Here is a 13,771-nt window from a genome sequence, read left to right as displayed (position 1 = left end):
TAGCAATCGGCCACTCAATAGGAACATTCATACTAGAGTATGAAATTATGTTTTTTTATTATTTTTTTTTTTTTTAGGGTAAAGTCCACTTAACCTCTTCAAATTACCACCTCAATGACAATTTACCATCCAAACTATTAATTGCGACAATTTACCATCTAAACTACCAAAACAATAACAATGTACCTCCCAATGCTTGCAAAATGACGAAATTACCCATATAAAATTTTTAATAAGACAAAAATACCCTTAAAAATTTGAAAAAAAATTAAATTTTAGTATTTTGTTTTTATTTTAGTAAGGGCAATTTCATCATTTTGTTATTGTTTTGGTAGTTTGAGGGGTAAATTGTCGCAATTGATAGTTTAGGAGGTAGATTGTCATTGGGGTGGTAGTTTGAGAGGATTAAGTGGACTTTATCATTTTTTATTTTATATTATATTATTTTTATTTTTTTAAATTTTCTTCCAAGCAAATTATTATTAGATAATTATAATGCTTTGGACCCAAGTTGTTATGTTTCGGGCCTGCTTATAGCAAAACCAATTCTGTAGAGTGGTTTTTTTTTTTTTTTTTACCCAACTTTTGAGAGGGAGAGAAAAGAAAATATATATTATTTTTATTTTTAACGGTTCAAATTTAATTTAATTTAATTTTCTGGTAAAAACTTAAAATTAAGTCTGAACTCACCTAAGCCAAATCCTAAAAGTGGAGGTATTGGAAAATAAAGAATAAAAAGAAAAATAAAACACATTCTATTCTAAAAAGGAGCAGTTACATAAGGATATTGTGGCCATGACTTCCATTTGTGAAAGATTTTACAAAAAAAAAAAGAAAAAAAAAAAAAGAAAAAAAAAACCACTCAGTCCATGGAAGATACTTTGACTTTCTTAGGTAGACATGAGGCCATGAAGCCATCATCCTCCAAAATCCCCTCTCCTTTCCCACCACCCAAACACAGCTTAACAACACCTATACCCTCCATGTCCTCCTCCTCCTTCCCGCCAAATTTGACCGTTTGTTGCAAGCTCGTTTGAAAAATGTCTTTCAGCCATTTCTCAAACAAGCTGTTGGGAAACGAAGCAGACCCAACCAACACCTCTTCCAACACCCTCTCTTCAACAACAAAACTGTCGGCATTTTTCTTCCCGCAGACATCCTCGAACGACGCTTTGATCTTCGACATGAAAAGCTCTATCATCTCTCTGTCCCGGGCGGGGCTCCGATCGAAAACGAACCGGTTCTCGATCAGCTCCAGAAACCCATTATAGCTACGGGGATCGGTTGTCGTTTCACGAGTCAAATCACTCGAAATCGGGCTGTACTCCCCTGGTTTGTCGTCGCTTTCGTCGTTCTGATCATCGGCTCCGATGTTCAGATCAAGGGTGCTGAAGCTCGATTGCCTTGAGAAGTCTTTCTTTCCGTTGCCATTCCCGCCATTCTCGCCGGCTACAGAGGATGATGAAATATCTTCCTTTTCTTCATATCTCGCAGCCTTTGTCTTGCTCGACAAATCCCACTCGTGTTTGCGCTTGTGATCAAATTTATAGCTTTGATTCATTGGTTCATTGATTCTCAAGTTCAGGCTAATCACAGAGTCTTGATTCTTTTTCTCTTCATAGCTTGTGGAACCGCCCTTAGCCAATACGAATATTGCTTGGCCTACACTACCCTCTCCTTTGCTCGATTCTCCAAATTTTCCGGTTTCATATCGATCAGCAAGGAATTTCATGAACTGGGCATCAGCCAGATCAACATCTTCCACAAAAACGACAAGCTTTCCGTGATTTTCCAAGGCTTTCGCTACCACTTCAGAACAGGGGATCACCTCATTGGTTCTTTTCGTCATGTTCATGTGGAGCAGCAAATCAGCAGATCCGAAAACAGATTCTGCAATTGCTCGCGTCAGCCTTCGTTTTCCTATCCAGTCATTCCCCTGAATCAGCAGCCATGTCTCCTGCTTTGCCAGCTTCGATTCAATCAACGCTTCTGCTATTGAAGGAGTGGTTTCCGATTGCCATGGCACATTCTCTTGCAGTAGCTTACATGTATCAGCTCGTTGCATTGTTCTTACACTTTTCCGTTCCACCAATTCCGCAGAATCAGAGAACAGAGAGTTGCCCAGAGCAAGAGTGATCTTCAGTTCCTTCCCATCAATGTCTTTAAGAGAATCCAAGCTCGGTTCCGGTGATGGGTTTTTCTGGGTCCCGCCAGTGAAATTGAATTCAATGGTGCAGGACTGTTGTCGCCTGAATCGAGGGAAGAGATTAGAGCTGTTCGCCGACTTCAAAGCTGAATTATTGGCAAAGGAAATCGAGCTCGAATCAGGGAAGATGGTGTTGCTCTGTCTTGGCCAGGAAGAGTAGGATGAAGAATAGGAGTAGCTTTGAGCATTCCTTCCATGGTGTAGGCTCTGGCACAGCCTGTTCCACTTTCTTCTCAACTCAACCAATTCATCCTGAGCATATATACAAACATACAAATAATTATAATCTTTCCAAATTTCTGTCACATAAAAGAAAAATATGAGTGTTTTGACTCATATCAAAACACAGTTATAAATTTGACCAATTTAATTAAACGAGTCAAACACCTTTTAACCCTAACCTGCAAAATTTCGTGTTAGGTTTGTGTCTGTTCTCAAGTCGTGTCGCGAATTATGTTCAGATCAATTATAATCCAATCTATTTAACTAAAAATATCAGACCTTTCAACTTTAATATGTTAATTTTATGTTAAGTTTGTGATGATTTCGCGCGTAATATCAAAAATTGCCAACCCCTTATATTGAGCGGAACTTTTATTACCTTTTGACGGGCTTCGGTCCCACGAGGTTGCAGCCAGGGAGGCAAGAGCTTTTGCTGGCCAGATTTGAACAACGGAGCTTCTTTTTCATAATTGGAGGCACATTCTGGACAGCAAGTGAGCTTATCTTGTTCCTCCTTGCTGCTAAATGGCTTTGCTTCCAACACTTGACATGGGTTCTGGGATAAGCTTATCTTTGAATCAAGCACACTGCAAATCACAAGTGCAAAAATTTAAGTTGGTAAAAAGTACTGGAAAGCAAATAATGTTCACAACACAATCTATTGCACAAGCTAATTTGGTGTTAAATTTAGGGTTTATTCAAGTAGAATAAAGTGGAACCACCAATGTGACACATGCAAATGAATTCTTCTAGGACTATAGACCCCCAACCTCATCTAAAAAGTTGTCATTGATTTTGTAATTTTCTTCTAAACTTGAAAAATTTGTAAATTGATCTCCCAAACTATTTAGCTCTTCGCCGTTAGAATTTTCTGTTAAATTCAATGGAAAACATGTCACATGTGACACACATGATATAAATTATCCTTTATATTTTTATTATTTATGTGAAAATTTCAAAAAATCTTCAATTTTTTTTCCATGAGCATAGAGACCCGACAACGTTTTATTTTATTTATTTTATTTTTTATTTTTGTTTTTGTTTTTAGGTTTAATTTGATGTAAGGGTATTATAGTCATTTTGCTGACTTTCCGTCAGATTTAACAAATAATTCTAAGAGGAGTAAGTATAGTTTCTCCTATAATATTACACTCATAATAAATTACGGCCTTTCATGTTTAAATGGTATTTTTGTCATAAGATAAATTATAATATCTTAATATTATTATTATTATTGTGGTTGTAGTTATGATGTGGTAGATTAGTTCAAATCTATATACTTGTATTGTCAGTAGGACACTGGTTTTTGGAACACAAGGTTTAATATTTTTTTGTAGTTAATTTCTTCGATCCTAATCTTCGCGGAAAGGCCATTGAAAGCTGTGGTGAAAGAGGCCAAAATTGGTGATGAGAAAATCAAATTAACAGTTTTTTATTTTTTTTATTTTTTTTGTTTGCTCAAAAGGAAAAGTTGATCTATTAATTCATGCTCTTTCAAAAAGAAAAGAAAAAAAGAAATAAAAAACTATATGAAGAAAGACAAAAATAAAGTAAAAAAAAGCAACCTTCAAAACCTTCCTTTTTCAAAATTTCCTTACAATATCTGCTGAAACAAGTCTGTAAATATCCCGTGGCTATATGCAGACAAAACCAAGAAAAAACAGGACAGTGGTTCACGTCTGTCTCACCAACCATACTTTTTCTGTGTTTCTGCGTTAATGCAGGCTAAAGCCCCAGCAAAAAACGTTGAGAGAACACAAAGCTTGAAGAGAAAAAAAGATGGAAAAAAAAAAAAAAAAAAAACAATAGACATGAAAGAACATTCAATTTATAGAGCAAGAGAGAGAGAGATAACCTGGAACCATGGAGGCTTAAGCCAAGTCCACCTGATGGAACAGAAACTGCCTGAAGAGCCCATTGAACCTCAAGAGGAGGTTGCCTTACTTGGCACTTCATGTATGTTTGATAACTTGCTGTAGCCATTAACCAGACCTTTGTGTTTGAGCTGCCATAATCAGAGACTAACCTTCCTATTTCTGCAACAAGATGATCAACTGGGTTATAATAATCTGATGCTGCTTCTCTCTCATTGAAATTTGAGTCAACTGTCCATTTAAGGTCACCAGTGTAAACAATGGCTCCTCCACCTCCTGATGATGCAACAGAATGCACCTTCCTTTTAAGTTCTGAAAGGTTCATCTCCACATCTTCCTTCTTCATGAATCTTAAAGAAACTGGTGCAAACTGGAATTTGATGAAATGGCTTGATTTCAGCTCTTCAGGGACTTCTCCTCTCTCAAGCCTTGAAATTAGCTCTGCTACTATGCCTTCAGTGATGAGCACTGAGTCACCAACTATCACAGTGTTCCTTCTCTTGTTCTTCCTCAGAAGGACCTCAAAGACCAACTTGATATCTTCCTTCACAGAGGCTGAACCAGCTGTGATGGGGTTGGTTGGAAATTTCTTTTGAGGGGAAAAGAGAAGTGGGTTTTGATGATCAGAAGAGTAAGTCAAGAAATGGGTCTGCCAGAAAGTGCTGGGATTGATGATTTCTCTCTGGGTGTCAGGAGGAGAAGGAGAGCAAGGTGAAGAAAAAACCCCACCGGAACTGTTGTAACACTGAAAAACAGAAGTGGCTGAAGAGTCTTCTATGTTGTTCTTGACAGAAGTGCTGGAGAAACCAGCCTCTCTCATAACCCTGCTGACGCTAGGGTCATCTAAGATGGATATAATAAGCTGTTCAACCTCAACTTTTATGGTTAAAAGCGGCTGCTGTTGCTGTTGTTCTATGCAGCCCCTTCTTTGGTGCGCCTGAGCTCTTTTGAGTGCTGCAATCAGAGCATTTGAGAGAGATGGCTGGCATTGGAGCAGAGGAGCTGGAGCTGTTGGCAGCCTGTTGAGAGCCACATTGAAGCAAAGCTCAAGAGCTCTGCATTGGAGAGGATGTGATGTTTGATGTGGCTGAGATTTGAGACAAGCCCTTCTCAAAAGACTGGCTCTTGAACTCAGCAAAGTCGCAGCCACATGGAGAGGAGTGACCTGAGCATGGCCCCTCCTCCTTGCCAGGCTGAGAGAATGCTTCAAGACTGAAGCAGCCTCCGCTGTGAGGGTCTGCTGTGCTGCACAAGCTCCTGAGCGCATCACTTGGCCAAAACCACCCCCCTTCCACCCCCTGTTGAGAACACTTTCTTTTCTGAGGCTGAAAACTACTTCTTCCTTCTTTTCTTTTACTTTTTTTTCTTCTTCCTCAACACCACCCCTCTCCCACTCTCTCTAAAACCTGAGATGCTTTCAAAGAAAACAGAGGAAACAGAGGAAACAGAAACTACCCACCTGGGTTTTAAGGCTTGAATGATATATCACACTACGTTAACAGCAAATAGATAGTCTGGTTTTTGAAATAAGAGCTAGCTTTGAGAGCTTTGGAGCCTAGTTGAGCTTTAGAAAAACCAGACTAGAACAAACGACCTTCTTTATACATCTTATTGTTGATTTTTTCATTTTTTCTTTTTTCTTTTTTGTTTTGTGTAAAGAAAACGTGGATACTCTACTTTTCTGTTAACTTTTGTTTTACACATTGGAGATTTTCAATAATAAATCAGTAAAAAAAAAAAAACAAATTATAGAGATAATGAGCATAAACAGTACCATTTTCTGTATAAACACTCAACTTGATTTTTGTTTTTGGTGATAATTAGGATTACTTTTGAAAAACAATTTGATATGTTGGGAACAGCAAAAATCAATATATATATATATATATATATATATATATATATAGTAAAACTTGGCATGGCATGATGCAGCTATCAGATAAATTATCCCCATGATGATGAAAAGCTGAAAAGAAGATTTTGATCTACTCCTGCACTTTATTAATCTACTGCAATGACAATATGCATGTACTGTTTAAATGATATAATATGAGGGAAACCAAAACGATATGATTCTTATTAGTAATTCTATTCACTCCTTTCCAATGTGTTATTTCTATGGAGATGTTTTTTCATAAAAAAAGGGGTCCACTATGGGGACCCAGATTCATTTCTTTTTAACTCGAATTCTGAGCGCTTCGCTCCTTTTCTCACATAACCCTTTGAATGGACAGACAAGGCCAGCAGAAATTCAAAAAAAGTACTAAAGGGGAAAGGTGGAAAAGAAGGCAGAATGTGATGAGAGATAAGAAGATAAAGTGTACATTTTCTTTTACATTTAATTAATTAATTAATTTCCTTCTTCATTTTTATCTTTTCTTCTTTCCTATTTATTTATTTACAATATTGGCTTTTGTTGTCATGGGATAAAAAAGGAGTCTCTCTCTTCACGCCAATCCTCGTAGAGAGACAGCATTTTATTCGCGAAGTACCCAAAAAGCAACGCTCTGTCTGCTATCCTACATAACATTATTGGCTCTTTTTCAGCCCTTCTCTCTCTCTCTCTCTCTCTCTCTCTCTCTGTGTTTGTGTGAATCCAAACTGCAATAACCTTTTGTCTTATAATCCACCATCTGATTGCCAACCACCCATTAATTACCTTTTGGTTACCAAATAAAGTAAAAAACTGTTGTAATGGACAGAGATTGTGTTTACATAAGACTTGTGTATCATGGTTTGTCATTTTTGCAGACCAGAAAACATGGTCTGCATGGGTTTAATAATGGACTTTCTCAGTAACTTTTTGACCCATTTATTTCATCTTTAACCACCAATTATCCACTTGCCTTTACTATGTGTTTTGTTCTTGTCATTTTTTACTTTCATAGTTCCATTTTGTTTTTCTTTCTTTCTTTTTTTTTTTTTTTTTTGTCGCTTTTTCTCTTTTCCCTTTCTGAGCATGCCTTCATAGTTCCATTATTAAAGACAAATTCTGCTGCTAAATGTTTAAACGCCATGCACAGGCTTATTTTTTGTGAGGCAATTTTGTTTTTCTTAATCTTAAAGGGAGATTGGATTTTACTCAACTTGAAGATAAACAAAAAGTAGTGAAAGCGACATATATATGTCATGTGAGATCAATCCTGATTCTCATAATTTGTCGTTTAAATTGCTAGTAGTAAATGTAAGAGTGTTCTTATAGAGCTCATCTGCTTGAAAAGAAAATAAATTGTCCGAAACTTGTTTGGACATGTAAATTTCATAAAGACTCTTTCACATTTGATATTCGAATTGCTTTGTCTACCAGCCAAATTGCTCAAAATTTTTATCCATTAATGATACCATTGTGGTGGACAAGTACTATCGCCCCTAATGATATCCGTACATTTTCATGGCTGGAGAGATAATGAGCAAATCATAGCAGATGATGATAAAAAAAAAAAAAGAAAAAAAAAAGATAGCAGATGATGATAAGATTTAGAGGGGAATCTCTCGCTTATTTCATGATTTTAGAGAGAACGGACTTCAGTGGGGGTGGTTCATATATACTCAATTGTCTATCTCTTTATTATTATTATTATTATTGAAATTTCACTTAATTATCATGATCTTTCATTACTTTTGCAATGTTTTTTCTAAAGTTCAAAAACTCTTAATTTAATGTATCGAACAGTCGAACTTTTAATTTTTTGCAATGTCATACATTTGTTAGGTTTCTTCGTTAAATCCTAACGTATGTAGGAGTGTCAAAATTACCAAAATACCTCTTTTTTTTTTTTTTTTAAAAAAATAATTAAAAAAGAGACATGTTACACAATCATCTTTAAATCGTCTTTCAACAATATTTTTTTTTATAAATTTAATAGATTAACCATTAAATTTGTGGACTCATGTGGATCCTACACAAATTCAATAGTAGATTCATGCATTCACGATGAAATTTCTCTTTAAAAAAATGGCAGATTCAAGCATTGATCATGATTTAACAAAATTTGCAAAAATACACTCGCCTGAGGTTGAAAACAACTCTCATCGAGCTTGGCTCGATAGCCACGACACGCGTGTGCCAAAAAGTGCTTTCTAGAATAAGCTTTTATGCGCGATTCTAATACTGCACACCGCATGCATGATATTGACCCAAACACAACTAACAATTCCAATTGTTGATATTATTATACAGATCTTCTTAGCATGATATTTCAACGGTTTGGTTCAACATTTTCTCAGCATTTGTAGTGATTCTTGCGTCACTAGATCAATTTGTATTGTCCTTCTAAGATTACACTTATTTTGACCCTATGTAAGGTGAAATGGGCCCTCATGTAGTAACATAAATTTGACCAAGCTAGACTACGTGCATTATGGGGTTTTATTAGTTAATCATAGGAAAATCAATCATTTAAGCAATTTACCAATCAAAATTGAATTTCGGAGTAAAAGAAAAGGGAAAAAGGAGGAAAAGAAAATAGAAAGAAAGAAAGAGGACAAGAGGAAGCTTGATTTTGCTGACCAGAAGGACTTTCAAATCTTATAATTAACCTCGAAGTACCAAAGTATATATATATATATATATCATTGAACAAAGTTCTGCCCATCAAATATTTCTCGTATATATCAATTTTAGATCCATATTCCAACCATTAGATAGGTTCTTCTACATGTAATTTCATAAAAGTAAGAGACTTACTAATCCTCCATATCTTTTATTGTTTTTGAAGTTATACATTTCAACTTTAAAAAGTGTCAATTTATAGTTACTATCTTTTAAAAGTTTGTAATATTAACCATCTTGTCAAAATTCAGAGTTAAATCTTAACGGAGAAAGTGAAATTTTCAAAATACCACTATCTAAATTCAAGGTATTTTTGTAATTTTATAAACACCTTAAGGGTATTTTGGAGATTTCACTTAGTATATCGTTTGATTTAACGTTGAATTTTGATGGAAGGGTTAGCATTGCAAAAATACCTTAAATTTAGAGGATTTCACTTATCAAACTGATTGATTAACATTGCAAATTTCTAAAATATGGTAAACCTCAAATTGACATTTTTTTTTTTAAAGTTTAAAAATATGATTACAAAAATAATTAAAGATCGAGAGCCAAAAATGAAGTTTTCCCTAAAAGTAAATAAATATACCATCTTGTTGCATGCAGGAAGGTTTTCATTAGAAAATCTTTTCTTCCATTTGAATATGTTTCAAAATTTATGTTGAGAAAAAAAAAAAGAAAAAAGAAAAAAAAAGCACTTTATGAGTGGCTGCAATGTTTCTTCTTTGCTCAAACCAGCTGCATCGGAAAACTAAAAAAAAAAACACTTTTGGGTCAAAAAAAGTAGAAGATGCATATATGCATTCAAACAAAGGTCATAGATATCGTCTAAGTTAATTACACTGCAAAGCTAACGGATTAGTATCGATCTACTTAATTAATATATGCTTTTAATGACTCTTTTTTCATTAACATATATATTCTCTCATGATTGAAAGCTTCATAGCAGATTGTTTACTTTGAGAAGGACAAAAGCAAAAAACAGTGAGTAATATGGTAATTGTGATGAGGCTGGGGTTTCTCTACTTAGAAGAAAAGTATCCCTTTATGAATTAATTGGGGTGGCGTCATGTTTGGGAGTCGAATGATTTTGTTCACATTTTCCCTAACAAATTTTCAACCAAGTGGGAAAGTATAAAATTACAAGCTACAATAAATGGGACATACAGGCCCACGAAGAAAAAGCTAATTAAGTAGGGAACATGGTTTTTACCTTGATAGTAATCTTGTTTTTACCATGTTAATTAATTCATGTGCTTGAAACTAAAATATAATTGATTCCTATATAAATTTTACACTGGTCGTTGTGAGGGTGCTTTGCTTTGGTTAACTAGGTCTTTATCCAAACTAATGTATTGTTATTGGTCCATGATATCTTTGTGTTATTCAAAATCTGATGTGGTTTTTAAAAGTACCATTAAACTAAAATTCAATAGTAATATATCACAAATTAAATAATAATTTTAAGAGCTACAGACATGGGTCTTCATTTTAGTAGTATTAGTATCATTAACTAAAGCGAGATTTGATGTTAGAAGAATGTAAAACCCATATATATATATATAATAATAATAATAATAATAATAATAATAATAATAATAATAAAACATAACAGTTTGAATCACAATCAGCAACCTTAGAAAAGAAAAATCTTGCCAATTAACTTGCTAGTAATAAAGGTTGGAATGAAAGCTATGGATCTAACCTACAACTTGTGCAGGTAGTGTTGCACATTGATCAGTGTTAGAACTCTAAGCTAGACTCGTACTTCATTGTGGTGTTTAGTATTCAACAATTTTTATTTTTTCTCGATTAACTCCAAAATAAGTGTTTTTTGTTGATTCATTGAATTGGTGTTTAATGTCTAACAAACATTTGGAGATTATAACCATGAACTTATTCATAAAGTATATGTCAACTAATAAGTAACTTGTAAAAACATGAGAATCATGTTCCACCCCAAAACAACCACAATTTCAAAAACATCAATATAACCAAATGTATATCAATTTTTGGTTTGAAATGGATTTTATGCCTAGCATTGAATGTTCGACCTTCTGTGTCCGAACGTTCGATGTTGTGGCCAAATATTCGAAACTCTCTGTTCGAACGTTGAGGGTCAGGCAGAAAGTCTGTTTTAAGCGTATTTAGGTTTATGGCTTGTGTTAGCTCGGATTTACTAATGATAGGTCTTTTCTCAGATTTCGAGGTTGTGCAGCCTTAGGAGGATTTTCAGGAAGCCCGTACAACTCAAGTGAGTAGAAAATCATATGGATACTTCTTGTTACCTTCTTGCATGACATGATTATTTTATATATATGAAACTTGCATATTTACAACTATCATGAAATACATTTTGGACTACTATGAACTTTGCTTTGTGAAAGAAGTATGCTGATTAAGCAAGAAATGAAAACAATGAGATTTGTAAAAATATGCATATAAAAGACAGAAATAATAAAATTGTATCGTATGACATGGTACACTGGTATGTGCGGGATAATAGTCATAAGATTACTACAATTAAAGGAAAAATTACACTTTACCCCTCAAAGTTTGAGTCGATTTTCAATTTGATCTCCAATGTTTCAATTTTTACAATGCACCCCATCAAAGTTTCAAAATTTTTCAATGTGGCCCATCCGTTAACAATTTTCGACCAATTTAACCAAAAATTTGTCACATGCTAGACACATGTATTTTTTAATCTTAAATTTCAAAAATTGTCCCCATGTATGTTAACAAATTCCAAAAATGCCCCCAAATCAAATCCAAAAAAAAAAAATAAAAAAATTAAAATTGGGGTGGCTCTAGCCACCTCCTTTGGCCATGGGGTGGCCATGGCCCATGGTAGGTGGCCGACCACCCCCAAATCCTTTGGGACTGGTCGAGCCACCCCCAAATGGCCAAGGGGGTGGCTCAGTCACCCCCAAATGGCTAGATTAGGGGTGGCAAGCCACCCCCACGATCCATGGGGGGTGATCGACCACCCTAAGGGCCCAAATGGGGGTGGCTGAAACCACCCCCAAGTGGCCAAAGGGGGTTGTCGGCCACCCCCATGGATCGTCTGCCACCCCCAATCCGGCTGTTTGGGGGTGGCTGGCCAAAAGGTTAGCTATGGCCACCCCAAATTTTATTTTATTTTATTGGGGTAATTACCTTTTTCTCCCATTAACTACAATGTATTGTTACTTTGCCCTCACGAACTGACAACCTTATTGCCTGACTACACCAAACTACCATTTTGTGCCCAAAATCTCCATTCTGCCAGTCAAAGGCGTTAACTCAGACGGTCAAAGTGATAATGCATTGTAATTCATGGGGCAAAGTGACAATGTGTTGTAGTTTAAGGGAGTAAAGTGACAATGCGTTGTAGTTCAAGGGGGCAAAGTGTCAATGCATTGTAGTTCAAGGGGGCAAAGTGACAATGCGTTGTTGTTCATGGGGGCAAAGTGATGAGTTGATCGTCTGAGTTAACGCCTTTGACCGATGGAAGGGGGTTTTGGGCACAAAATGGTAGTTTGATGGGGTCGGGCAGTAAGATTGTCAGTTCATGAGGGCAAAGTGACAATGCGTTGTAGTTGATGATAAGAAAGGTAATTACCCTAATAAAATAAAATAAAATTGGGGGTAGCCATAGCCAACCTTTTGGTCAGCCACCCCCTTTGGCCATGGGGGTGGCCAGGCCACCCCCATCTGGTTGGATTGGGGGTGGCATGCCACCCCCCAAGAGGCCAAATGGGGTGGTTTCGACCACCCCCAAACGGCTGGTTGGGGGTGGCTCTACCACCCCCACGATCAATGGGGGTGGCCGACAACCCCCTTTGGCCGCTTGGGGATGGTTTCGGCTACACCCATTTGGGCCATTGGGGTGGTCGGCCACCCCCCATGGGTCGTGGGAGTGGCTCGCCACCCCTAATCTAGCTGTTTGGGGGTGACTGAGCCACCCCCTTGGCCATTTGGTATATCATAATGTGTATATCAAACACACACACACACACACACACACACACACACACACACACACACATATCTATATATATTCTCAAGTCTCTCGCCACAGCATTTTGGTTGGCAACCAAAATGCTGTGGCGAGAGACTTGAGAACAATATCCATAAAATCTATCTTAAGGAAAAATTTCTTATCTCTTTGTCTACCTAACAAAAGATTTGGATTTATTCTTGAAGTCTGTGTTCCCACAATGTTCATATGTGCACTGAGCTTCAATTGATCGACGATAGGTCTTTCTCTATGATAGATCTAAGTAATCAACATTTTCACATTTGGGTTCACAAACTTCTTAGAATTTAGAACCAAAGTCCAAAGAAGCCTTTTAAGGAGCTTATTGTCTTTTCTCAATATACAATATTTTTCTTGAAAAGACAACTCCTTGGTTCGTTCAGTGCTTTAGGAACCTAGCACACTACACATCAATTCCGAAGATGCTGCTTCACTTGATCAAGGTAGATCATTAAGATTCGATGTATAACGGTCTTATCAAAATGGAATACCCTGTTCGATTTACTAAGTGTGGACTTCAAACCTTTAAGGATACAAGGATTTATGGAGTAAGACATTGTGTGATAACAATGTTACTCACACCCTTATCCATATTCAATGTGATCCTAGGACATTTTCACATGCATGATGAGCATTTAGGTAATAGACATGTAAAAGATAGTATATGTCATAGCAAGACGATGATAGAATGAATAAACATCATAATCATTTATAAACATGGAATGTCTTCATGGATTAAAAATTCATTGAGATTATGGGCATAATCCCAACAGCACCAGCCAGATGGGCTAGACTAGTTAAGATAATGGTTGTGGGGAGTTATTCACCTTAACAAGCACAAGGACATGCTCTAATTGCCCTTCATCGTCAGCCACAATAGTACTTGAGAGGTCCCT

General features: G+C 36.3%; 1 protein-coding gene across 1 annotated transcript; it reads right to left on the bottom strand.

Annotated features, from left to right (window-relative positions):
• Positions 1–755: 755 nt before the first annotated feature.
• On the bottom strand, positions 756–5,862 carry LOC132190212 (Double Clp-N motif-containing P-loop nucleoside triphosphate hydrolases superfamily protein). The gene is made up of 3 exons (XM_059605128.2): positions 4,284–5,862; positions 2,808–3,015; positions 756–2,458 (listed from the first exon to the last, which is right to left on the bottom strand). The coding sequence occupies exons 1-3, from the start codon at positions 5,567–5,569 to the stop codon at positions 863–865; spliced, it is 3,090 nt and encodes a 1,029-aa protein (XP_059461111.2). The 5' UTR covers positions 5,570–5,862; the 3' UTR covers positions 756–862.
• Between the last annotated feature and the right edge of the window lie 7,909 nt (positions 5,863–13,771).

Source organism: Corylus avellana, chromosome 9, assembly GCF_965113065.1.
Source record: "Corylus avellana chromosome 9, dhCorAvel1.hap1.2, whole genome shotgun sequence".
Lineage (NCBI taxonomy): Eukaryota > Viridiplantae > Streptophyta > Magnoliopsida > Fagales > Betulaceae > Corylus > Corylus avellana.
Note: the sequence above shows the minus strand (reverse complement) of the source record. Positions and strands in the feature narration are given on the sequence as shown.